Here is a 26777-nt window from a genome sequence, read left to right as displayed (position 1 = left end):
GAAATTTTGACACTTATTAGACATAAAAATGAGATGGGCTGGGGCTTCTTTCTTTTTTCCACTTAAACCTTGTACCTGTGCATGAATATTCCTTATTTTTAGGATGGATAGAGTTCAACATCAGTTCCACTCTCAGTTTTCGTTTGTAAGATACAAGCTGACATAACTTGTTCACATAAATAAGTGGATGAAAACAGAAGTCTTATTAATGTCATTTAATTGTTTTAACTCTTTCCAAGTTATATGCCCCAAATCACAAAATCTATCATCAAAAATTATTTTTAATGGTCTACCAGCCTTCACCAACACTTTTCAAAACAAAGAATTGGAAATGGCTTGCATAAGGGTTTACGATCCAGTCATTAGAGTCATCAGTATTTCCAAGAGTCCCTTTGTTTAGTGGCCTCAAGGTTTTTACACTGGGGCAATGCACCTGAGAAGCTGGCCGCAAGGTCTGTCTTTTGTAAAATGGGAAGATGATTGTGAAAGGAGTGGTGTCTTTTTAAGCCCACCTGTTTTAGAAAACAATACACCATCAATTTGACGAGTGTTGCCCTGAAAACTCTTGGAGGGCCAGGGTTGCGGCTTGCATTTAACAATCCCTGTGGCCGCAATTAAGAGCAAAAGCTCCAGAGCTGGGGAAGGTAGGGGCTGGTTACAACGACTCAGCAGTTCGTCAGTTGGCAAGGTCACCGCTTAATTATTGCACTTGAGACTTTTATGAAGCCAGACTCAGCAGGAAAAAAAAAAAAATACAGAGAGTTCATCAGCCCCTGCAGAAGATGGTGGAAGGGACGGGGTACATAGCATGTGTCTATTGATGGTAAATCTTCGCTGGGCTGTTTGAGGGATTCTAAATTCTGATGACATAAGCTGAAATTTAGATGTCTTTATGAGGCTATCTTGTGTGAAACATCGGGCACTTGGTCTATCAGGACACAACTTGTATTGGGAAGACAGTGGAGAGTAACGGGGCAAGGGGGGAGGGGGGATGGTAAAACAAGAGCAGAGTGGCTGGGGGAGTAGAGGGGGGCGGGGGAGACCGAGGTATGGGGTGAGAGGCTGAGCTACACCGGGACAAACCTGCTTCTTCCCAACTCCCGCCAAGGAAAACACAAACTCAGGACATCTCTCAGCCCAAATGGCAAGGGCTATTTCAAATCTCAAATCTGTAACTTAATACCTGTGTGACTTCGAACAAGCTATTTTACCTTGCTGAGTCTGTCCAATCTATAAAATGGAATGTGTAGGGACCTGAAATTGACCACCCCAAGATATGTCTCTTTGGCATCAGGATTATTTGAGGCTGGTTGCTTTTGATAAACTGGGACAGGGAAGGAGGCTCTGAGGAATGGAACTTGCCCTTTGTTAGGACACGTTTAGATTGGTAAGGTAAATCTCTATCTGTAAAAGGTGCCTCTCTCTCTGTACCAGGAAGAAGAAAGGAGATGACCTTCTCTGTAACGACTCTTAATCAATACCAAAGGCAAGGACTTAAATCTGCATTTTATTGTGCCTATTTCTGGTAACCTCCTGTAGTTGACTTCCCTCCCCCTCCCAACTTTGGCATTTCTTTAAGGATTAAGCATCTTTCCTTAGGCTAGGAACTGATTGCTGAGCTCACCTGTGACCACCCGGCTCAAGACAGTAGACTTGCCTCCTGAGCAATAGACTTGCCTCCGGCTACGCCCTCTGAGACAGCAGACCACTATCTGCTGTGTCCATCAAGCACTGTGCCGACAGGGCAATCTTGTGACTATTGTGGGAGGGACATTTCAATCATATGTGAAACACCCTGTTTGGGGGTCTATAACCAATCTGTGCACCCCACTTCTTCGGTGTCCTTTCTTCGTTTGGGAAGAAAGGCCCCGGGCCATGGTTCCTCATAAAGCTTTGTTTAATTTTCTCTTGCTATTCTGTCTCATGTGAATTTAATTCATTCTTCAGCCAGAGGAACCCACATTTGGGAAGAGGAAATGTCTTCCTCCCCTACAAATGTGAATACCTAACTCTCTCGCAGGAGGGTCCAGTGTGCTGGTATGGTCTGTCTTCATTTGGATGGTAGCTACATTGCAAAAAGAATCACAGAGCGCTACGTTTAAGATATGTGTGGGGGTTTTGGTATGTATGCTATACTTCAATAAAAAGGCTTTCAGGAAATAAAATTGGAAAGAACATCCTCCTTCCAGAGTTGTGAAGATTCAATAAAATCATGTTTATAGCCTAGTACAGTGCTTGGCAAAGAAATGCGCGGCCAGAGTTCACGGTCCAGGTAGAAAGACCATAGACTTTCTATGTCCTGGAGTCTGGAGACCCCACACCGTCCTTGTTAGGGTCAACCTTTGTGTTGCGGCCGCTCTCTGGGCCTCAGTTTGCAGGACCAAAACGGAGCCAGATTAGGTAAATTCTGGGAAGCCAGCCAACCCGACTCTACGGGAGAGAACGGAGCTAGACCTGAGGTGGTGAGTCCGGAAGGAGGCGGACACCACAAGAACTCGCAACGTGGCACTCGGGATCCTCCTTCCTCCGGCAGGAGCAGGCCCTCCAACGGCCGAGAGTAGCACAGCCGCCGCGCGCGGCGCACCGTCGGCCAGCAGAGGCGCAGCCCGCCCCGCCCCCGGCCCCCCGCGTGGTCACGGGCGCAGGCTTGGCTCTGCAGGTAAGTGCCCCAAACCCGCGCGGGGAAGTGTGTCCGTGCTCCGGCCAGTCGGACCACCAGCACCCAGGGGAGGGGATGGTGCAGCCTCGCAGGTCTGGCTCCCACCCAAATCCCACCCAAACCCCCGAGTTCTTCCCCGGGGCTGAGGCGGGGTCCCTCACTGCGAGCGACGCTGAATGCCCTGCCTCCGTCCCTCCTCTGGGAGGAGCTTCTTCATGACCGTCGGACTTAATCCTGATGCCTGCCTCCACCTTCCGGTCCACTTGCCGCCCACTGTTCCCGGAAGCTGAGGCCCATTGGATCGCTAGCATAGCGCAGTACTGAGCCGAGATCACACTACCCTGTTCACGCTTTGTGCTCGTGCCTAGGTGAGTCTCTCCTGCTGCTGCCCCATCTTTTTCGCAGAGGAGGTAGCTTTGCTCCTTCACTACAGAGGTGTTCGCCCCCGGGATAGAGCGGAAAGCGTAGGCTCTGGCGGCGGCCAGACTTGGTTTCGGATTTGAACTTTGCCTCTTACTCGCTGTGTGATCTTGGATTAAGTTCTCCATTTCTCTGGACCTCAGTTTCCTCCGCGGTAAAATGAGTTGCTACATCAGAACTGTAGCGGGAATTAAGTGAGATAAAGTTTTTAAAGGGCCCTACGCATTTTAGGTGCTCAGCAAGTTTTAGTTGCCGTCTTTTTTGTTTGCTTAACAACGCTTTTTCCAGGAGCTCTGGCTTTTCCCATGGAGTTGGAGAGATGCTTCTCGGAAGTGGCGGGAGCGGGTGGAATTCGCTTACTTAGGCACTTGCCTTGGGTTTGGGAAATCCAGGGCATGTTTTTCTGTTGTCCCAGAGCTTTTATAAATGAGTCTCGAATCTGAACCTTCACCTCTTAGTAATTAAGAGCTACTATTAATTAACTTTTCCCTTCAGCCTGTCCACACTCACGGCTGTAGGACCTCCCTCAGAAGAGCCTTGATGGTTCTCGTTCTGATCAGGCCTGTTACTTTTCTCAGGGTCTAGGTTTTCTCTCCTGAAATACAGCAGCAATCCCAGCATAATCCTGTCTGGAGTCACTGGCACTTTTTTTTCTTTTTTTTAAAGGGTAGTGAAGAAATACTTGTAACTTTTTTTTCAGGGAAAGATTCTCCCTGATCTAACATCTGTTGCCAGTCTCCTCCCCGCCCCCCTTTTTTTTTCCTCCCCAAAGCCCCGGTACATGGTTGTATATCCTAGTTGCAAGACATTCTAGTTCTTTGTGAGCCCCCCCACCCCCAAACCTTGGCAGCTGACAGACGGGTGGTGTGGTTCCGTGACTGGAACCGAGGAACTGAACTGGGGAACTGAAGTGGTGAGCACCGAACTTTAACCGGTAGGCCATCAGGGCTGGTAGAGCCACTGGTATTTTTTGCTGGTAAAGTGCTTTGATATTTTCCAGAGATGATTCTTTCCAGGTTACCCAAGAAGTAAAGGAGAATGGTGATGAAGGCAGTGACTTCCTCAGACGCCCCTCCAGCTAGACAAACTCCAGCTATCGAGATCTCCCCCATTTGCCTCTGTGTGTGTTTAGTGTGTGTATGTATGTATGGAGCGTGCCCTTTAGGTGTGAGGAGTTAGACAGATGACAGGCCCTGACCTCAAGGAGTCCCTGGGTTTTGGGGGGAAACTTACATAACAGATAAATGCAACAATGTACATGGGAGGAACCAGAAATTTAAAGTGCCAGCTGAAGGATGAACAGCAGTTATCCAAGCAAGGGTGGGACTAGGGGAAGGAAAGGGTGCAGAGGCCTGGGGTCAAGTGAGTGGTGGCTTGTTCTGCAAAGTCTGAAACATGGAGTCTGAAATGAAGACGTGGAGAAATGAGGAAGGTCGGGAGTCAGGTTATGAAAGGTATTATTGAGGAGTCTGGACTTTATCCTCAGAGTAGGAGAGAACTGCTGGAAAAGTTTAAGCCTGAGAGCCACATGCTTAGATTTGGTGAACGGATTGTGGGAAGAGGGGCCATGCCAGAAGCAGAGAGATCCCTGGTTCAGGTAGGAGTGGTCACAGGCAGAGCAGTGGCAGTGGCCCAGGTTTGTGGGTTCGGATCCTGTGCGCAGACTTATACCACTTGTCAGCCATGCTGTGGCAGCCACCCACGTACAAAATAGAAGAAGATTGGCATGGATGTTAGCTCAGGGCTAACCTTCCTCAGCAAAAAAAAAAAAAAAAAAGTACATGAAGTGTTATTTCAGTCTTAGGTTATACGTTACAGTTTAGAGCAAATACTATCTTTTTTTTTTTTTTGAAGGAAGATTAGCCTTGAGCTAACGTGTGTTGCCAATCCTCCTCTTTTTGCTGAGGAAGACTGGCCTGAGCTAACATCTGTGCCCATCTTCCTCTGCTTTATATATGGGACGCCTACTACAACATGGCTTGCCAAGTGATGTCATGTCTGCACCTGGGATCTGAACCGCTGAACCCTGGGCTGCCGAAGCGGAACGTGCGCACTTCACCACTGCGCCACTGGACCGGCCCCAAAACACTATCTTTTTTTTATATTTACATGTACTAACAGGGTTTTTAACTCAGCCAAACAGACCAAATCAGAGCCACCATTGCCCAGGTTGGTTTCTCAGAATTGCAGGAGAGGATATACTTCTCTTCCCATCACCTGATAATACTCAGAAATGCCTCAAATGAACTGAAATACTTTCTTTAGATGGCTTTTTTAAGACCCTATAGATTGTACAGTGAACATGTTGCCTGGTTTGCTTTAACACATTATCCAGGATCTTGAGTCTCTGGTGAGATACAGTGTACAGAAAGAAACCGTGGATCAGGAACTATGCAGAGTACTTTAGATATAGTATTTCTTCAAAAGGGGGGGGATGAGATTCAAAGCCAGGTCTGTGCAACCCCATAGCTTGAACTGTTTCCTCTGTGCTCTGCTTCTGGATTTGATGAGTACAGTTTTGCTCGTGTTGTCTCAGATGCCTGTCCGACATACTGGTGGAGGTGTCCAGAGGGAGCTGAATATACAGAAGAATCAGTGCTTACGGTGGTAACTGAAGACGTGAGCTCAATTAGGGAGTAAGAAGAGGACTGGGGACAGAACCTTGAGGGGTACCAACGTTTATGGGAGGCAGAGGAAAGGCCCATGCAGCCAGGGGACACTCGCGTAAATAGTGCTTCCCCTTTTTCCTGTGTTTTCGAGTTCCCTGTATCCAGGCAGCAACTATAGAGCCCTCCTCTGAAGAAGGGGAGACTGAGCCCCAGCGAGAAGGAATGCAGGCATTGAGTTAGAATGATAAAACCTGAGTCCTGATACTCCCCTCTTCTCCCCTCTCCCACACCCTCAGCTTCTCTCTTTTACATCTAGAACCTCTCCCAAGATAACACGAGGGTTTCTGAGTGCTGCCTGAGGTCTAGCTGGGAGGTTCCTGACAGGCTCGGAGCCTGTTAATGCAGGGCTAGGCTGGAAAGCTGTTGCCCCAGGCAGATGATGAGGAAGTCAAGAGCTGGCAGAGGACGACTAACTATCCTCGCACAAAACATCTGTCCTCTGCTGTGGCCTCTCCATTCCGTCCTTTGGAGCTCTGTTCTTTGCATGTCTTTGTTAGGTGTTCCTACCTCTATGATCCCAGCCCCCAAGCCTCAGCCCTTTTGGTTTTCAGTTTCACCAGCAAAAGAAAAGGGAGAAGCGAGCATCGGGTTTCTTCTTCCTTTTCCCATTAGGCCAGGTTTTTGTTCAAGCTCTTAGCCCAGGTGTAATTTCAGAGCCCTCCCATGTGTGCTGGGAAATCGAGGAGAAGCCAACAGGTCAGTTGTTTGGGGAGCAAGCCCAAGAAACCAATCACAGAGCCTGGTGGCAGCTGGCAGGCTAGTTCCTCCTGTGAAGTCCAGACATGCTTGCCTGATCCCTAGGAAGTTTGGTAACAAAGAGTATTGTCCTCCCTAATCAGTGGTTTGCTGCCCACATTGAACGTTTTGTTTCTGTTTTAGCAGAAAAGAGCATAATTAGCATAATCAGGTTACACTAGACTGGAAAATTCTCCTTGAGTCAGAAGTATTAGGAATGACACCTTTGGTGTGTTGGTTGTGTTCATTACTTGTCTTACCCTTGCTCTACCATAATAATCTTGATGTCCTTTCAGAACTTGGAAACAAAGGTCATATTTATAAAAGCTCTGCTGGCAATGAAATCCAGTGCTGCGAGAGTGATCTTTGTAGTACTGATGAGATCAAGGGAAAAGGTTGTTTCTACATTATTTGCTCCTGGGATGGCAAGCGTCTTTTCACTTGGATGACTCCTGTTTATTAAGACTTGACTTGACTCAGATGTCACCTCCAAGGAGCCATCCTACCAGGTTACTCTTTTCTTGCAGCTCCTGTGCAGATTTTGGTCATATCTCTTATACATTGTGCCGACATCCTCTATCCTCCCCGCACCAGACCGTGAACTCCAGGAGGGCAGGGACTCTGAATACCTATGTCTCTTGGGTCAGGCACAAGGCCGGGAGCATTCATCATTTGCTGACTGAATGAGTATTCTTGGGCCATTTGGAGACTTCTGATTTGCCTAGCTCTCCAAAGGCGCTTGTTCCGATCACTCACATGCTTTGTTCAGTCGGAAATGTTCTTGTACGTGTAATTTACTGCTTTCTGCTGCATTGATGTCCTGGGTCTAGTTCCCCTTCCCCTCGACTCTTGGGAAAGTCCATCTCATTCTTAAAAGCCAATGTCAGTGTTCCCCGGTCCTTGCCCTACAGAAGTCACTTGCTTTTCTGTAGCACACTGTACATGTGTTTACTGTGAGGTATTCCACGTGTATTTTATAGATCTGTGTTTACCTGCCTTTTTCTTGCCTTTTTCCATTAGCTCCTCCTTGGATCTTTGTCTCTGCCACTTCTTAGATGTTGATTTGGGGCAAATAACTTCACCTCTCTGAGCCTGTTTTTTCATCTAGAAAATGGTATACTTTTCTTATAAGATCCCACTTGGGCCTGGCAGTATGGCCGATCAGATCTCTGTGAGAGGGACTCAGAGAGACTCTGTAGTTCTGACAACCTCCTGGGAATGCTCATTCCCTCCTCAGAGGAGTGACGCTTTCCTGAACCTGTTCTGTCACCTGGTCTTGCTTTGGTTCATACTGACCTTTTCCTGTCTTACGCTGGCTAGAGACGTTATGTAATCAAGTCTGGGTACTTTTGGAGACACACTCTGCCTTTGTTTTTAGGTGTTGGAGCTCTTTAACACAGACCTTTAGCCTGGTAGAAGGAAGGGCAGCTAGGCTGGTGGTCCAGTTAGTGTTTGTCCAGGAGCTACTGGCTTTGGTTGGTTCTGGGTACCCTGTCTCAGTTGCTTCTGCTCACAGGCACATACATGCAACTGCATCTTTGTTCTCCTGTCACCTCTGTTCCCCTTTCCCACCCATGTTTTACTGGAGGCTTGACCAGTGGATAGCTGAGGCCCAAGCAGAAACACTGACTGCCACACCATTCTCTTGCCATCTGTGTTTCAGGGGGCAATGGCGACTTGTGTTCTCCTGCACACTGGGCAGAAGATGCCCCTGATTGGACTGGGCACCTGGAAGAGCGAGCCTGGCCAGGTGAGGGATGGGGGAAGAGAAGAAGGGCTTCTTGTACCTCTACAAGGGAAAAGGTAGTATTTGGGAGAGGGTCCCTGCATTTTTCCTAGCAGCCCCACCCCCATACTCCACTTTGGGTAGGGGATGAGGCTGGAGGGCAGTTGGAAGAAACAAGGGAAGAAGGGACCAGCAGTGAGCCTTGGGTTCCCCAGCTGACTCAGAGGAGGGCCTGAGGGGCCGAGCAGGGCCAAGGGCATGCAAAGGAACCCTTCCTCTAACTGGATCTACACTGAGTGCCTCTGTGCCCGGCCCTGTGCTGACCCCTCATATGGTACTTAGCACCCTCTGCTGTGATCATGTATCCCACACTGGGCTCCTGGGGAGAGCGTCTCCCTAGTGCTCAGTCCGGAGGTAGGCATGCCGCAGGTGTCAGGGTTTGAAGAATAACTAGGTCAACTGTGTTAGCAAACTTTTTCTTAAAGAACCAGATGGTTAATAGTTTAGATTTTGCTGGACAAGTTGCAAAATGGAGGCGATTATGTACTTATGTAACCACTTAAAAGATGTGAAAATTGTGCTTAGCTCAAGGGCTGAAAAAAACCAAAGGCAGCTGCTAGCTGGAGTTTATTGCCCCCTGGTGTAGACCCTACCAGCCTAGGGGAGCCTAGGAATGGAGACCTGCTTTCCTAGGGTCGACGCTACTAAAGATCAAGCTCCCACCTGGAGTGAGGCATCTCCCCAGGGCTGCTTCCTTGTTCCTTAGAAATCTGAGTCTGAGTTTAGAGAAGTTTGGGGATTAAGTTTGGGAGGGCCTCCAGCAGGGAGAACAGCCTCTTCTCTCAGGGATTTAAGTTGGTATTTGTGGTGTGGGTGGACAACCTCTGCCTTTTTTCCCCTTACTTTTCTTCCTACAGCTGCCTAGGGCCCTGGAGCCGGGGTCTTTGTGCTCCAGGCAGGCACTGACATGGCCCAGGACAAGTCCAGGAGCTAGATGAAGGCAGTGGGTGGAGGCCAGAACCAGGGCGATGATGGGGGCAGCAGGGCTAGGGGCAGAGGTGAGGCGAGTACGTGTGGATGCTAAGATTTGCACCTAGATGAGGATCTGGAATGTCAAGGGCCTGGCACCCTTGGTTCTACTTCTGAGATCATGTTTCTAGTCTGGTTTTTAGCAAATGGACTGACCTGTCCTCCTACTTGATGTCCGCTTTCTTCTCTCCTGACAGAGGGCTCTGAGCCCAGCTTCCATCTCACTTCTCTGCCTTCCTTAGTTTTCTCCCCCTCTCACCTCTTCTGCTCACTTGAGCTTCCAGAGCTCACTTGGTCTGTATGGCTCCCTTAGGGTCTCTCTGCATAGCCTTGGCCTACGAATTACTTACCTGTGTATCACGTTTCCCTAACCAGCTTCTCAGGGTGGGGGGACCTATCTCCGTGACCTATACTTCTGACCTCTGTCAATGTATCCATCCATCTTCTGAGCATCTAGCTAAGAAAGCAGTGTTAGTTTATTGCTGGGCCCTGCTGACACTGCTTGCGTAGGAAGGAACCCTGGAGGTTAGTGGGGTGAAGACAAAGGATTTGGGGACTCTGAAGAGGCTTCTGGTCCCCTAGACTAGAAGCGTTTTCCATCTTCTCACCCCCACTGTGTAGATGACTGCAGTCGTATATTCCTGCTCCCTGCCCACATTAATGACCCACAGGAGGGCAGTTTCTGGGCCAGACCAACAGAACTGAAACCTCTGCTTCTCCCACCTGGCAGGTACAAGCAGCTATTAAGTATGCTCTGAGTGTAGGCTACCGCCACATTGACTGTGCTGCTGTCTACGGCAATGAGACCGAGATCGGGGAGGCCCTGAAGGAGAATGTGGGACCTGGCAAGGTGAGGACTAGAGCTACAGATGAGTGGGGTGAGAGAGCTCAGAGGCTGGGGCTGCGGCTGGAGGGATCTGGCATCAGTTTCCTTCTGATTCTTCTCCCAGAGGTGAGGGTGGGTGAGACTGGGTACCCATGGTTCTTCTCACAATGGGTCCTGCCCCCTGTACCAGGCAGTACCTCGGGAGGAGCTGTTTGTGACTTCCAAGCTGTGGAACACTAAGCACCACCCCGAGGATGTGGAGCCTGCCCTCCGGAAGACACTGGCTGACCTCCAGCTGGAGTATTTGGACCTCTACCTGATGCACTGGCCTTTTGCCTTTGAGTGAGCCTTGCCAGGGCCTTCATCCAGGGAGGTGGGGGTTGGAGGAGTTGTGTTAGTAACTTACCATAAGTCACAGTGGCAGAGCAGGAGAGGAACACTTGTCTGTGTGGCAAGCTAAGGACCTTGCCATAGGATCTCAGCCTTTTCTACTGCAGAAGCCAGGAGTTTAGCTACAGAAAAAAGGAGGACAGCTTCACAGGGTGTGTATCCTAGGGTGTGCATGAGTGGTCCCTCCTGCTCCCTTTATTAATTCAGGAGACATACTAGCTTCTGCTGAGCAAGGCCCTGGAGTCGCAGTAAAGAATAAGCTCCAGCAAAGGGGGTGAGAGGAGCCTACCATCAGCTCTGTGCCCTGTGCTGGAAGACCTCGGCCACGGCACGTAGCCCCTTGAGGAGGAAGGAGTTAACAAAGACTTCTCAGAGGAAAGGTGATATAATCTGTGTCTACGAAGGAGAAGAGGGGGAATGGGCATTCCATATAGAGTTAACACCTGGGTCATGATCTGGAAGGGTAAAAAACCGTGCTTGTTTCTCATTCTTGGTCCATTGCCCTTCCCGGGCTTGGAGTATGGGACATAGAGTAGCTGCGTGGGCAGGTAAGGCAGGAGCCTGGCATTTGTGCCCACTCTTGGGGGGCTGTCTTTCACTTAGGCAGGGAGACAACCCCTTCCCTAAGAATGCTGATGGGACCGTCCGCTATGACTCCACCCACTACAAGGAGACCTGGAAGGCTATGGAGACACTGGTGGCTAAGGGGTTAGTGCGGGCGCTGGGCCTGTCCAACTTCAACAGTCGGCAGATTGATGATGTGCTCAGTGTGGCCTCTGTGCGCCCAGCTGTCCTGCAGGTGAGCACAGCAAAGCAGATCGGTTGGTTCGGGGGAGGGGTGTGTGAGCAAGAGCATGAGTGAGCAGATGATGGGTCTGCTTCGTGGAAATGGCTAGCAAATTGTCAGGAGTGTTGGTGGAGAAATCCTCTGCATAAAGAAGGGCATTGAGGGGCTGGCCCAGTGGCGCAGTGGTTAAGTGCACACGTTCTGCTTCGGCAGCCTGGGGTTCGCTGGTTCAGATCCTGGGTGTGGACGTGGCACCACTTGGCAAGCCATGCTGTGGTAGGTGTCCCACATATAAAGTGGAGGAAGATAACAGATGTTAGCTCAGGGCCAATCTTCCTCAGCAAAAAGAGGAGGATTGGCAGCAGTTAGCTCAGGGCTAATCTTCCTCAAAAAAAAAAAATAAAAGAAGGGCATTGAAATGTGGGAAGAGAATAAAACAGACAGTGGAAACTGGAGAATGAGAAAAGCAGGCTCAGGAGAAGTAGGAGTGTCAGCAATGCAGGGTTGGTCAGTACTTGCATGTCTTGTAGGGGCCAGGCAAGCTGGGTGTGGCCACCCCATGGTGATGCGTTCTTTCTTGGCTTAGGTGGAATGCCACCCATACCTGGCTCAGAACGAGCTGATTGCCCACTGCCAAGCACGCGGCCTGGAGGTGACTGCTTATAGCCCTCTGGGCTCCTCTGATCGCGCTTGGCGTGATCCTAATGAGCCTGTCCTGCTTGAGGAGCCAGTGGTCCTGGCATTGGCTGAAAAGTATGGCCGGTCTCCAGCTCAGATCTTGCTCAGGTGCGGGCAGTCTTGGGGAAAGGAGGTCAGGTTGGGGAGAGGGCTCCTGGGTTGGGAGGCAAGAGCTGAAGTGTTCTTTATCCAAGTGCCTGGATAATGCTGAGAATCTTGCCGTGTGAATCTGGGGGAAGGCCACTCTGAGGCATATTCCCCATTCCATTGGGGCTCAGGGACTCTAGGAGCCTAGGGAAGGTTGCACAGAGGACAAAACCATGCTTATGAATACTGACTCCTCTTCCTCATCTACCTCAATGCCCCGCTTTAGATGGCAGGTCCAGCGGAAAGTGATCTGCATCCCCAAGAGTGTCACACCTTCCCGTATCCTTCAGAACATCCAGGTACTTGGTGATGGGTCCTGTCTTCTTTAGCCCATTGGGACGCAGTCTGGCCCCAACTCTACCTGGCTAAGGCACTGTTCGGGAACCCTTACTTTCATTCACAAAGCTGGCTTTCCTGACCCCCATTCCCGATCCCCAGGTGTTTGACTTCACCTTTAGCCCAGAAGAGATGAAGCAGCTAGATGCCCTGAATAAAAATTGGCGATACATTGTGCCCATGCTTATGGTGAGTATGTATCACCCCCCAGAGTCAGGGAATGTGAGATTTGGGGCGGGATTCTGGGCCAAGTCTGGCCTTGACCTTGCTGGTCAGAGGAGGGGCAGGATGTTGTTGGTAGGATTGCTGTCCTGGATGCAATGGGCTCTTTTTGATTGAGCTTGGAGAAGTAGTATGGCTCAGGGATAAGGCGTATAGCTTCTGAGTCCAGTCCTGCCTCTTGATACCTTGTAAGCTGGAATGACTTTTTTAACTTCTCCAAGCCTCAGCTTCCTGTCTGTGAAATGATCCCAGTTCCTGACACATAGCAAGTTCTCAGGAAATGAAATAAGTGAGGGGAGCTTAGAAGGTATTCTCAACCTTGTTGGGGGGATTGATGTGGGGTTGAAGCCTGCTACACATAGGGAAATAAAGAGTTCCTTATTCCAGCTGAGATTGCAAACTCTTAGAGGGCAAGGTCAGCTACATACCAGGCTATGGATTTGGTGCTGGAATGCTGTTGATAGTGTGGCATTCTCTGAGGCCAAGGCCCTGTCACTGCCATCTGACATGCTGCTGTACACAGGTGAGGTTGTCCAGGAAGATTCAGGGAAAGATACTTTGCGTCTTTGAAATGTCAGTTCTTCCTAAGGGAGTCATTTGTCTCTCTCTTTTCAGGTGGACGGGAAGAGGGTCCCGAGAGATGCAGGGCATCCTCTGTACCCCTTTAATGACCCATACTGAGACCACAGCTTCCTGGCTTCCTTTCCAGCCCTCTAGCTATGAGGTCCTGCCACCCTCAGAAAGAGGGAGTTAATAAAGCCACTGGAGCATCCACACTGCTTGCTTGTCTTGTTTGTCTGGTCTGACCTGGGATGGAAACTATTTCCTTTAGGAATGCCAGACCTAGGGATGCTGGTTGTGACCTGCCTTGAGCCCAAAAACTTCCTTATGTTTCTTGATTCTGGAGGAGCCAGGATGTAGCCGAATTCTATTTCTGCTTTCCTGAATTAGATACATTAGTGGAATAGCGCCATCTACTGGCAGCTCTTAGCACTGCATGCTGCCCCAGAGATGTGTTAGGGAGAATGCCAAAAATTGGTCACCTTGCCTCCTCCCCCTATCCTGATCTGTGCCTAGGTTTAGGAATATGAAGAGCCAGAAAAACTTATATTCATAAGTTTGGGGTGCCAGCCACGTGGTGGAGTGGTTAAGTTTGCGTGCTCCGCTTCTGCAATGTGGGGTTTTGCCAGTTCACATCCCGGTCCTGGACATGGCACCGCTCATCAGGCCATGCTGAGGCAGCATCCCACATAGCACACCCAGAGGCACTCACAACTAGAATATACAACTATGTACTGGGGGGCTTTGGGGAGGAAAAAAAACAAGATTGGCAACAGTTGTTAGCTCAGGTGCCAATCTTTAAAAAAAAAGAAGTTTGGGAGTCCCAGCTTGCAAAATCAGGAAAAGTAGGGACAGGGGCTTTTTGTGTCAGACACTACAGTGTGCATAGGCTACCTGAAGGAGGCAGAGTCAGCCCAGAGCTTGTCACTCCGCGCCTAAGGTCCTACCTTACATACTTTCTAGTCCCACCAGAGGCCACTGAGGTTTTAGGAGGGTTTTTGGAAAATCCCTCTAAACTTGAGTCACTCAAGACTCATTTTAGTTTTCCAGTTGAACTGTTGCTCTTCATTCAACAAATGGTACTTATATGGGTTAGGCACAATGCTAGACCCTGGGGATATAGCTATAACCAAGACACATAGGTCCCTACAGTCTAATTGAGAAGACACACTTTAAGGTAATTGCATAATTAGTTTAATTACAGTTGGAAGAAGTGCTATAAAAAAGTGCAGAGCAAGAAGCCTACTGTTTTAATCAGCTGAGATCTGAAGCATGAATGAGGATTAATTAGTTACTAGAGGTGAAAGTGGGAATAGTGTTTCATGCAAATTGGATAGCTTGGGGGAAAAGCCTTGAAACTGGAAGAAGCTGTTGGAAAAAGCCGAAGAAGGCTTGTGTGGCAGAAACAGAAAGTGAACTGGGTAGGGGGTGGGGAATGGCATGAATTAGGTAGGGGCTTGGTGATAGAGGGCCTAGGAGAGTGGGTTAAGATTTATTTTTTTTATCCTGAATGCAGCGGGAAGCCATGGAAGAGTTTTGAGCAGAAATAACGTGGCATGATTTGTGTCTTAGAAACAACGCTGGGTGGGGCCGGCTCTGTGACCTAGTCATTAAGTTTGCATGCTCCACTTCCACAGCCCAGGGTTTCCCCGGTTTGGATCCTGGGTGTGGGTCAAGCCACGCTGAGGCGGCGTCCCACGTAGTAGAACCAGAAGGACCTACAACTATCATATACAACTATGTACTGGGGGGCTTATGGGGAGAAGAAGAGGAGAAAAAAGATTGGCAACAGATGTTAGCTCAGGGCCAATCTTTAAAAAAAACAAAAAAGAAAAGGAAACACAACTCTGGTGCAGTGGAGAGAATGGCTTAGAGAGAAAAAGTAGATGGAGGGAGGCATGTTGGAAGTTAGTCTTTTCATCTCTGGTCCTTTCTACCTGGAACATTCTGACCCTTAGCCCACTGTGTAGACTAATACCTATTACTTAAACGTTCAGTTTAGCTGTCACTTCTTCTGGGACATCTATCCTGATCTCACCCTCCCCAGGTGGCTTACTGTGTGATTCCCTAGCTCCCTCACACAGTTTCATGGTCCAAGTTTCACGGTGATGAGGTAGTTTGAGTATGATGTGTGTTAGTTTGCTGGGCTGCCATAACAGTACTACAGACTGGGTGGCCTAAACAACAGGAATGTATTTTCTCATAGTTGTGGATGGTAGAAGTGCGATAGCACAGTGTCAGCAGGATTGGTTCGTTCTGAGGGTCATGAGGGAAGGAGCTGCTCCTGGTCTCTCTTTTTGGCTTGTAGATGGCCATCTTCTCTCTGTATCTTTACATTGTCTTCCCTCTGTACACATCTATGTTCAAATTTTTTCTTGTAAGGACGCCAGTCATATTGGATTAGGGCCCAGACTACTGACCTCATTTTAACTTAATTACGTCTTTAAAGATCCTGTCTCCAAATAGAGTCATATTCTGAAGTGTGGGGATTAGGATTTAAGCATATGAATTTGAAGGAGGAGGACACAATTCAGCCCATATAAAGAAGCAAAAGTTGTCATAACGTGAAGCTAACTCAATAATAAACTGACTAGTTAAAAATTATTTTTGAGGGCCAGCCGCGTGGCTGAGTGGTTAAGTTTCCACACTCTGCTTCGGCGACCTGAGGTTTCGTTGGTTCAGATCCTGGGCGCAGACCTAGCACTGCTCATCAGGCCATGCTGCGGCGGCGTCCCACATAGCACAACTAGAGGCACTCACAACTGGAATATGCAACTATGTACTGGGGGACTTTGGGGAGAAAAAGAAGAAAAAAATTTTGACTCAAACATCTCACCCTGCTTAACATTAGCATTTCTCTGTTGACATCTTTGTCTAGTCACTGGACAGTACGGTGCACATTCACTGCAAAGTGAAATTGCAAGTCTTACAGAAGATGCAATACTTTATGAAACAGTGAAAGTGATGTTGGAAAACTTCACACATTGTACCCAAAGCCATTGAAAAGTGGGGATCTGACAGTTAACTGGAAAAGAAAATCAAAGAGGAGGACACTGGACTTTAAAAGAGGATATTTGGAATATGAAAGTATAAAGGAAGGCTTTTGGGGAAAATATCAAGTCCTCAAGTATTTTTGCAAAAGAGATTCTTTACACACTTTTTTTTTAAAGATTTTATTTTTTCTTTTTCTCCCAAAGTCTGCCGGTACATAGTTGTGTATTTTCAGTTGTGGGTTCCTCTAGTTGTGGCATGTGGGATGCCGCCTCAGCATGGTTTGATGAGTGGTGCCCTGTCTGCGCCCAGGATTCGAACTGGCAAAACCCTGGGCTGCCGCAGCACAGCACACGAACTTCACCACTCAGCCACGGGGCCGGCCCCCGCAAACAAGATTCTTTATATATGATTATTGTTTCGAATAAAGACCACAGACTCAGAATTTTAAAATGAGACTTGCCTTTATAAGACGACATTCCAGAAGGAAGGAGGAGAGTGCTCACCAGCTAGAGGCTGGCACCACCACATTCCAGTTCCTTACATCAAAATTCTTTACACATAAGTACGGTCTAAGACTCCTTTCAGAAACTGCCTTGTGGTCTGCAAGGGAGGAGGGGCTGTCTCACACTCAAGTAGGAAAATTGAGACCTTGTGACATTCTGTAGGGGAAGGAATGTGAACCCCGTAGTCAAAGGTTAGCAAACTTAAAAAAGGGTGCTTGGAGGGGCTGGCACAGTGGTGCAGTGGTTAAGTGCACGTGTTCTGCTTCGGGGGCCGGTGTTCGCCGGTTCGGATCCTGGGTGCAGACATGGCACCGCGTGGCAAGCCATGCTGTGGTAGGCATCCCACATTAAAAAAAATAAAAGTGTGCTTGGAGAAAGAGGACTGATAACATACATTTGAAAGAGGTAACAGTATTTGTCCAGGAAAATATGACCTATGGAGGAGTCTTGATATTTGTACAAAGCGTTAAAACATTGAAAATCTCTTTATTGGTTATGTTAGCTTCTAGAATGTTCATGACAAGTTCTATTGATTTTCCCCTTGTATTCCTCTCTTTGTGGATCATCCACACTTTGACACCTGTATATATGAAGCTATAAATATGCCCGTCCAGATATATGTCTTTGTTTTGTTCTTCTACTTCTTCAGCCTTTGGCCTCTCAAGGTTTTAATTGGTTTTGTACTATATGACAAGCAAGCCCAAACTAGTGTAATAAATACATGGAGAGTACATACTTTTCGCCAGAATAATTAGTCCAGATTTAATTACCTTTAAATCAATTTTTCAAAAAATTTTTCCTTCTTCTCCCCCAAGCACCGCCCCCCCAGTACATAGGTGTATATTTTAGTTGTGGGTCCTTCTAGTTGTGGCGTGTGGGACACTGCCTCAGCGTGGCCTGACAAGTGGTGCTAGGTGTGCATGCAGGATCTGAACTGGCAAAACCCTGGGTCACCAAAGCAGAGTGTGCAAACCCAACCACTGGGCCACAGGGCTGGCCCTGCAAGACTTTCTTTAATCTTAGGGGTATCCCTTTCTAATTGACTTTACAGTTTAATAGCTTGTGTTGACAAGAGTGTGAACACCACCTTGAGCTATGATAATAAGGTCAAGTGTCATTTGATTCTGCCACAACAGAAATGAGATGATACTTCTATTTGTGAAGCTCCAAGGTGTTAATTTTTTTTTTTTTTTAAAGATTTTATTTTTTCCTTTTTCTCCCCAAAGCCCCCCGTACATAGTTGTATATTCTTCGTTGTGGGTCCTTCTAGTTGTGGCCCAAGGTGTCACTTTTTGCATTAAAGCTTTACTCTACTATTCCAGGGACATTAACATGACTTGTTCTGGTCAATGAAAAGAGAGAAAAAGTGGTATGTGTTGGTTTCCTGGTGAAAGCTTTAAGAGCAAGTGTGAGTTCCGATTCATTCTCTCTCTCTCTCCGAAACAGTGACAAGCAATGCTCTGTTTTCTTTGTGGTCACTGTTCTCTCAGCTTGAGATCAGAGTGAGGATGACACAGAGCAGAGCCTCCAGCTGACCTGAGATGAAAATACACTATGACTGGAAACTGAACCTTATTGTATGAGGCCATTGAAGTTTTGGGGTTGCTTGTTACCATAGCAAAACTTACCCCATCCTAATGAGTACGGTTAGCTAATACTTTAGGATGCATGCAATGACATTCATAAGTGAAAGGGGCCTGTGATTTGATTTTTCATATTTTCCTATTTTGGAATCAAGACTACATTAGCTTTTTTTTTTTTTTTTTTGCTATCTATGAATGTATGTGTTCAACCCATCATCTTTAACAGGAAGTCTTCCCTAAATCTTGTTAATAAAAATCAGGATTCTATTACTATTATAGAAAAGTTTTTGCTTCTTTTCTATATCTGGAAATACTTCTGGAAAATGTGTTAATCTCACCTATAAAACCATATGGACATTTTGGGGAAATGGTGGGAAGACTTTGATTACCATTTTCAATTATTTTATTATTTATTGATCTACGTAAGGCCTCTCTTTCTTTTTTTCTTTTATTGAGATGGTATTGGCTTATAACATTATGTAATTTCAGGTGTATGTTATTATATATTAGTTTCTGTATAGATTGCATTATGCTTACCACCAATAGTCTAGTTTTTATCCATCACCATACCTATGTGCCCCTTTACCCCTTTCACCCACCCCTCCAACCTTCCCCTCTGGTTAGATTAGAACTCTAATCTGTTCTTCTTTTTTAAGATTGGCACCTGAGCTGAAAACTGTTGCCAATCTTTTTTTTTCTGCTTTTTCTCCCCAAATCCCCCTAGTTCACAGTTGTACACCTTAGTTGTGGGTCCTTCTAGTTGTGGCATATGGGACACCGCCTCAGCATGGTCTAATCAGTGGTGCCGTGTCTGCGCCCAGGATCTGAACCGGTGAAACCCTGGGCCACCGAAGCAGAGCACCTGAAATTAACCACTCGGCCATGGGGCTGGCCCCTAATCTGTTCTTTTTATCCATGTGTTTGTTTATCTTCCACATATGAGTGAAATCAAACGGTGTTTGTCTTTCTCTGTCTGGCTTAGTTCACTTAACAAAATACCCTCAAGGTCTATCCATGTTGTTGCAAATAGGACCATTTTGTCTTTTTTATGGCTGAGTAGTATTCTATTGTATGTATACATCACATATTTTTTATCCATTCATCTGTTGATGGGCACTTGGTTTACTTCCATATCTTGGCTATTGTGAATAATGCTGCAGTGAACATAGGGGTGCATACATCTCTTTGTATTGTTGATATCGGGTTCTTTGGATAAATACCCAGTAACTGGTTAGCTGAATCACATGGTAGTTCTATTTTTAATTTTTTGAGAAATCTCCATACTGTTTTCCACAGTGGCTGCACTAGTTTGCAGCAGTGCATGAGCATTCCCTTTTCTCCACATCCTCTCCAACACTTATTATTTCTCATCTTGTTAATTATAGCCATTCTGATGGATGTGAGGTGATATCTCATTATAGTTTTGATTTGCATTTTCCTAATAATTAGTGATGTTCAACTTCTTTTCATGTGCCTGTTGGCCATCTGTATATCTTCTTTGGAAAAATATCTGTTCATATCCTCTGCCCATGTTTTGATCGGGTTGTTTGTCTTTTTGTTGTTGAGTTGTATGAGTTCTTTATATATTTTGAAATTAACCCCTTGTTGGATATTATGATTTGTAATTATTTTCTCCCAGTTGGTGGGTTGTTGTTTTGTTTTGTTCATGATTTCCTTTGCTTAAGCTCTCTGTTTCTTTGTGTGCCAATTTTAGCATTTTCTTTTTTCCTAGGACCACTCTATTAGGTTTTCAAATTTATTAGCATATAGTTATTCTTAATTCAATTATTTTGAAATTGTCTATAGTTTCTATAATTATTTCTTCTGCATTTTCTTTTTTGCATTTGTTATTTATATATTTTTTCTATATATTTTTAAAATTTTTCACAGAACCAGTCTCTAGTTTTATTGATCCTTTATTTCTCTCTTTTCTCTTGATTTCTGCTCTATCTTATATCTTTCTCTCTTGTCTGAGGTTTCTCCACTGTTCTTTTTTTAAATTCACAAGTTGAGGGGCTGGCCCCGTGGCCGAGTGGTTAAGTTTGTGTGCTCCACTGCGGCAGCCCAGGGTTTCGCCGGTTCGAGTCCTGGGTGCGGACATGGCACTGCTCGTCAAGCTATGCTGAGGCAGCGGAGCGCGCGAACCTAACCACTTGGCCACGGGGCCAGCCCCAGTGTCCTGTGGATTTTGAAATGTAGTGTGTTCCGTATCACTCAGTTCTAAGTATTTCTTAGCTTCCTTCATCATTTTTTAATCCAAGGGCTATCTAAACAGATATGATATTATTAATTATATATTATTATATATATATATAATTATTATTATATATTAAAATATATTATTTTTACTACATATAAGTGTTAATTTGCAATGCAGTAAAGCTTTGTGGTTGGAGAAGATAGTCTCTATGATAATGATAACAATCTTTAGAATTTATTGAGGCATTCTTTGTAGATTAATATATGGTCGACTTTTGTAAATAATCTATAATGTTTGAATATAATGTGTATTTGCTGTATTTTGAGCATAGATTTCTATATATATGTGGTCATTTGAGTATATTAACAGTATTAGTCATGTCTTCAATATCTCTGCTTATTTTTTGTCTGCTTGTTATAATGATTTCTGGGTGACGTGTTAAAAATTTCAACTACAGTTGTTGATTTGTTTCTATTTCTTTGCAATTCTGCTAGTTGTTGCTTGACATATGATGGATATATCTAAGAAGTGTATTTCTCTCTTATATAACATTTTGGGAGTAAGCAGTCCAGAGCTGGTATGGTGGCTCCATGATGCTAGGAACCTAGGCTTCTTTTTCTGTATTACTTTGTCCTTCCTGGGGCATTGCCCTGACTGACACGGTCCAAGATGGTTCATCACTATGTCTTCTGAAGACTAGCCCCTTCCTTCTGATGTCTCTACGTGGAAGTTGCACACATAGCTTCTGTTCACTTTCCATTGACCAGAATGTCATTATGTGAATACTTCTAGCTCCAAGGGACATTGACAGTTTTGGTTTTTATTCTTGTGGCTATGCACAAAAATAAAGACATAAGTAAATAAAAATCAGGGTTCTATTGCTACTATAAAAGAAGGGAAAAATAGATTTTGGGAGACTAGTAGTCTGTCACAAGGTCTCATCATTTTGTATGTAATCATTTGTTTAATCCCTTTCTTTTCAACATCCTTCATCTACCCTCAACTTTCAGTCAGTTCAATATCCATTTTGTTTTACCCTCTCCAGAAAATAAACTTCTAGTCTTCTATTTGCCTGGGAGAGAAGATTTAGAGGGCCTAACTGCTTCTTAAAAAATTTCAACCTAACTCACTTTTCTCAGCCCTATCTTCTTCCCCTACTAATAGAGGTATCTGCTCCAACCAACTCCTGAGCCGTTTGTGGTTTCTGTATTGTTGGTCTGACTGCTCTTGGCTTTCTCCACTGGGATTCTCCTTTCTTAGTCTGCTAGGTCAGTTACTACTTGTCCATCTCTTTCTGAGCTTTTAAAATTTTGTTGCTGTTGCTTCCTCTCCCATTCTCTTTGATCTTGTGAGTTTTACCTTAAAAAACAAATACATTTCTTTATTGTTATGTAGACAGATTTCAAAAGGGAATGGATGTTAATCTATGTGTTCAACTCACCATCTTTAACTGCAAGTCCTCCCTAAATCTTGTTAAATATAACTTTTATTTTTCCCCCAAGATAAAGTCCCATTTATCCTCATTACTTACTGTGAAATCTTGGTTTCTATTTTAAGTAAATATATTTTGAATGAAATTTTTTCCAGTTCGAATTATGATTATACTATGATTGCTTCATTCATTCATTTATGCATTAAACAAATTCACTGTGGACACCTAGTATGAATCAGCCATTGTTGTATGCATTGGGGATTTGGCTGTAAACAAGACAGAAAAGGTCATATGGAGCCTATATACTTAGAAGAGAGTGAAAAAAAAGTAAATGACCTTAGATTTTGATAAGTACAATGGGAGAAATAAACAAAGGGAAGCTAATTTTGATTGAGTGGTCAGGGAAAACCTCTTTGGGAAAGTAACATTTCAGATGAGGCTTAAAGGATAAAATAGGATCTAGTCATTCAAAGTATTGGGAAAAGAGCATTCTAGGCAGTGAGGTAGCAAGTGCAGAGGCCCCTGGACATGAGGAAGGGCTTGGGCATTCAGAGGAAGAGAAAGGACATCAGCTTAGTAGGAATATGGTGAAGGAAGAGGAGTAATATGAGATGAATTTGGAGAGTGGATTGGAGACAGATCATGTAGGACCTTATACACAATAGGGAGCTCAAAATTTCTTCTAAGAGCAATAGAAAGCTATTCAAGGAGAGTGACATGATCTGATTTACATTTTTATTTTTTATTTTTGGTGAGAAAATTGTCCCTGAGCTAACATCTGTTGCCAATCTTTCTCTTTTTGCTTGAGGAAGCTTGTGGCTGAGCTAACATCTGTAGCAAGCTTCCTCTATTTTGTATGTGGGTCACCACCACAGCATGGCTTGACAAGCAATGTAGGTCCAAGGTGGGGATCTGAACCTGCGAACCTGGGTAAGGAAGCTGGGTGGGGGAACTTAACCATTACACCACCAGGCAGGCCCCTGATTTACATTTTTAAAATATTTTTCTGGAAAAGGTTAAGTGGAGACCAGAGGCTATGTAGTAGTATAAGTACTAAATACTGTGAGAAGTGGCTGGATTAAAAATCTGCTATAAACATATTATTCGGGGTTTGGCCCCGTGGCCGAGTGGTTAAGTTCCTGTGCACTCCTTTGGCAGCCCAGGGTTTCTCCTGTTTGGATCCTGGGCATGGACACGACACTGCTCATCAAGTCATGCTGAGATGGCATCCCACATGCTGCACTAGAAGGACCCACAACTCAAAAAAAAAAATACAACTATGTACCAGGGGACTTTGGGGAGAAAAAGGAAAAAAAATAAAATCTTAATATATATTATTCATAAGACTGAGTTCCTCAGCGGCAGAGATCATGTCTTTTGTCCTTTGGACCTAGTACAAGGCTTTGCACATAACAGTTGCTCAGTGAATATTAGTTTCACAGATGAGTGAGTCACACAAGTTACTGGATTGGGTTTCTCAGGCCCTAGTCCTGGCTGCAAAGGAGTCTGGAAAGATCTCCCATTCACCCACCCCAAACCTCCAGTCACCATGTTATCAGACTGTGGTAACCATTTAATGAGTGATTAGCATGAGCAGACACAGCGCTGATTGTTGAAGCAAGCTTTACCTCTAATTCTCACAATATCCTTAAGGGGTGGATATTATTATTGTCCTCATTTTACATTTAATCTTAAAAGGTTACATGACTTGGCTCAGGTCACCCAGCTAACAACAAGCGAGCCCACATCTGTTTGCCACAGAAAATGGCATTTTCAGGTCCAGCTTTATACCCCAAAGATTTCGACCTGCCTGAGCCTTGACAGAGTGGCCTAAGAATCCACCCCAGGAATCTTTCCCAGTGTGCCCAAATCTGGACGGAAATAAAATCCCTGTTCTGATCATTGTAGGCAAGGCCACGGTGGAAGGCAATGGATATGCTGCAGATGTGACGAAGTACAACCATTTCAGCCTGCCAGTTATCTTCCACTCAGCCAGTTGCAGGAAATGAGGCACACTGCTTTCCATAACCGACTTGTCTTGCAACTTTCTGAGCAAGTCACATCTTCCCTGAAGCTTGGTGTCTATCTCTACCAAGTGGGGCTGATGACACTGATCTCACCAGTAGCGTTATTGTTAAGATTAAATAAGACGGCTAGTAGCTTTAAAGTGTCTAATCACAGTACCTTCGCACGTAGCGGGCAAACGATCAATCGTACTTTAACCGCCCGGAAAGCACTGGGCGCACTGAGCTACTCAGATTCGGAGTCTGGGTAGGGCCCGAGAGGATGGCGGCAGTGGATTGGTCCTGCCGAAGGAGGCGGGCCCGGAGGGAGGAGCCAGCCGCGTCCCGCCGCAGCACAGAACTTTGAATCAAGCGCGGGTAGTTTCAGCGATAGCCAATCCTAGAACAGCATTTTCTTGCGTCAGTTGTTGCTGAGGCTCAGAGCCACGCGTCTCTCACGGAGTTCCGTTCTAGCCGTTGCTACTGTACCCGACCGTGTCCGTACGTTACGACTGAGGGGACGGACAGAAAGTCTGTCAGCTCCCTGAGTATCCGGGCCGGAAAGAGACTCTCGGCGGTCGCTCCAAACATGCAGAGCAGCACCAGCTTCCCCGTCTGTGTTAGTCGTTGGCCGACGCCCAGTCAGGAGTTGTAATACCAAGATTCCAGTTCTTACGCGACTTGCCAGAGAAGCAGGAAGTTGCCTTTTGTGAGGAAGGCGGGCCAGGGAAGGAAAGTACCCTGCAGAACCAGACGGCGGGGGCGGAGGGAGTCCTTGGGCTGGACTGGGGCTGAGTCCTGGCCCTTTAAACTCGAGGGGGAGGACCCGGAAGTGGATGGGCGGGGCGAAGGGCCCTGATATATAAGAGGGCCCAGCCGCGCGGGGTCTCCAATCTGCCATTTTCTGTCCCTGAATAAGTCTCTGGCGTCCGAAATTCCCTGTTTTTCTCACAGGCTCTATTCCGCCCGCTGGTTCACCACCTCAGGGGAACGATGGCCGCAGAGTCCACAGCCGCTGCCGCCATCGCCGCGGAGCTGGCTTCCGCCGACAAGTAAGTGGGACCGTGGAGAGCTTGAAGCACTGGCCAGTCCGCGGGGAGGGGGTGGTGGACGGGGGCTCCCTGAGACGGACAGACCAGTGGGTGGGAAGACTTGCCTCCCAGTGAGCAACTGTCGCTGTTCGGGGGGGCCCGGACACTGGGGAAGCCCACCTCTTGCAGAGAGCCTCGCGCATTAGCGATAACGCCGGGCGGCTGGCGCCCCCTGCCCCGCTTTTCGCGGCCGCCATCTTGCCGGGGGCAGCGGCGGCTGTCTCCATCGCCTGCCCCTCTCCTTCCTCCCCCGGCCCGGGGCTATCGGTGGGGAGGCAGGACCACAGCGCGCCGGTGAGCCTTCACGCCCCTACTGTCTCCGCACTTGTGGCGCGCGTCTCCAGTAGGATCCCCAAACAACCCCGGAAAATAACCAACGGAGATTTGGCGCCAAAAAAAAAAACCCTGCACGAGGGAGGAGGCTGGACCGGTGGGGTCGGAGTGGGCGGGGCGTCTCGGGGGGCGGGGTCTTGCGCGCGTGCGTTCGCTTCCCTCCGCGGGCTCTGGAGCAGGGGGCGGGGTCCTGAGGAGGCGGGAAAACTCCATTGTTTGGGGCCGGGCGGCTCGGCGAGAGCCTCGGACAGCCGCGGCGGGGCGCGGTGCAGCCTGCTCCGCCCCGTCTCGTCGCTCGCCTCGCGCCCTTCTGCTCCCAGCTAGCCTGGTTCTTCGGCCTGTGGTGGAGAGCATCTTGGTTCTTTAGACTTTGGGAGTGTTGGCTAGAGACTTGGCTGCTTCGGGGGGATTTTATCGGGACGCCGAGCATCTTCCCCCAGCGCTGCGTCGAGGTCCTCACTTGTAGCGGCTAGTGTTTGGTTGCCAGGTTAATGGGCAGCAGTGTGCGCGAAGTGTAGTAGGAGGACCGGGCAGAAGATAGGACTGCTTTGAAGGCGGCACAGGGCCCCTCACAAGACATAAGGCATTTCTTGAACAGTGAAGGGAAACTCTCCGTTAATTCGAGGAAGCAAGTGCTCTTTTCCATCCAGTAGGTCTGACTTCCCAATCTTCCCTTGTTTTTTAGGGGCCTGGTTTTATGTTTTTCCTCCTCTTGTGCACTTTAGAAGTTAGCTTCCTTCTCTATAAATTATAGGGAAAGGGTGCTGTGAGGTTTTTATGGTTGGTCCTCTTAGGGGCTTACACTCTGTTAGTACATTTACAGTTACCAGAGGTTTACTTATCTCTACATGCTCTACTTAACCACTTTTTGGGTCGTTTCCCCGTGGGTTCATGTTGAGCAGTGGTTCTCACACCACCTCAGAATCGTCTGGGAACTCTTGGGAAATACAATTTTAATTTCAAACTTCATTTTCAACCTCTCTACCCGTTGATTTGAGAGGACTGGAATAGATAGGGTTTGGGAGTCGTGTGGTATCTATTATAAAAAGAACTCCTTGCTTGAGAGCGATGCTCAGGAGACCATCTTTCGGTGCGCTAGACAACTCGAGCAGTCATGATTCCACTTAGAGGAATCTTTGCCCTCTACAGTACTTAATAAAAGCGATGTTTTTTTAAAAGATAAAATCACGCACTGAATATCTCTTGCAGATTTTCGGGTGTTATCTGTGTCTAGCCAAAGTTAGGTTAATAGTGAACTAGTCTTCAGCTTCCTGGCAGGTCATAGACAGAGAAAGTTTACGTAGGTACGTCTAGAAAGAAAAATAAACCGTTTAAGTTCCTCCTACCTTAAGTTGCAAACTGAAACCGAGCGATTGTGGGTATTGAGTGCTTTTTTGGGGGCAGTTGTATGTTTGAGTGCTTTCTTGAATGTCTGTTTTTGATCTATGTGAGT

General features: G+C 46.7%; 2 protein-coding genes across 7 annotated transcripts in view; both read left to right on the top strand.

Annotated features, from left to right (window-relative positions):
• Positions 1-2432: 2432 nt before the first annotated feature.
• On the top strand, positions 2433-13400 carry AKR1A1 (aldo-keto reductase family 1 member A1). Of its 3 annotated transcripts, none has more exons than XM_044770682.2 (9): positions 2433-2659; positions 8147-8233; positions 9969-10088; positions 10255-10406; positions 11058-11253; positions 11828-12027; positions 12293-12365; positions 12505-12591; positions 13240-13400. In XM_044770682.2, exons 2-9 carry the CDS (start codon positions 8153-8155, stop codon positions 13303-13305), a joined length of 975 nt encoding a protein of 324 aa, XP_044626617.1. In that variant the 5' UTR covers positions 2433-2659; positions 8147-8152; the 3' UTR covers positions 13306-13400. The 3 variants fall into 3 exon arrangements, with proteins under 3 accessions (XP_044626617.1, XP_070366128.1, XP_044626616.1); XM_070510027.1 differs by lacking the exon at positions 2433-2659 and adding an exon at positions 2889-3027; XM_044770681.2 differs by lacking the exon at positions 2433-2659 and adding an exon at positions 3014-3233.
• NASP (nuclear autoantigenic sperm protein) overlaps positions 2892-26777 on the top strand; it is a 52877-nt gene continuing 28991 nt past the window's right edge. The window contains exons 1-2 of one of the 4 annotated variants that reach the window (XM_070510012.1): positions 2892-3027; positions 24855-24952. In XM_070510012.1, coding sequence (XP_070366113.1) covers positions 24894-24952 — 59 coding nt within the window. In that variant the 5' untranslated portion in view covers positions 2892-3027; positions 24855-24893. Of the gene's footprint in view, positions 3028-24359; positions 24953-26777 lie in introns of those variants that run through there. The other 3 variants (XM_070510010.1, XM_070510011.1, XM_014833309.3) reach the window with 3 other exon arrangements.

This window comes from Equus asinus, chromosome 5 (genome assembly GCF_041296235.1).
Source record: "Equus asinus isolate D_3611 breed Donkey chromosome 5, EquAss-T2T_v2, whole genome shotgun sequence".
NCBI classification, from domain to species: Eukaryota; Metazoa; Chordata; class Mammalia; order Perissodactyla; family Equidae; genus Equus; species Equus asinus.
Note: the sequence above shows the minus strand (reverse complement) of the source record. Positions and strands in the feature narration are given on the sequence as shown.

Coding starts and splice junctions, on each gene's coding strand:
- AKR1A1 (XM_044770682.2), top strand. CDS start 8,153: ATGGCGACTTGTGTTCTCCTGCACACTGGGCAGAAGATGCCCCTGATT. Junction 10,089..10,254: donor AGAATGTGGGACCTGGCAAG/GTGAGGACTAGA, acceptor CCCCTGTACCAG/GCAGTACCTCGGGAGGAGCT. Junction 10,407..11,057: donor CACTGGCCTTTTGCCTTTGA/GTGAGCCTTGCC, acceptor TCTTTCACTTAG/GCAGGGAGACAACCCCTTCC.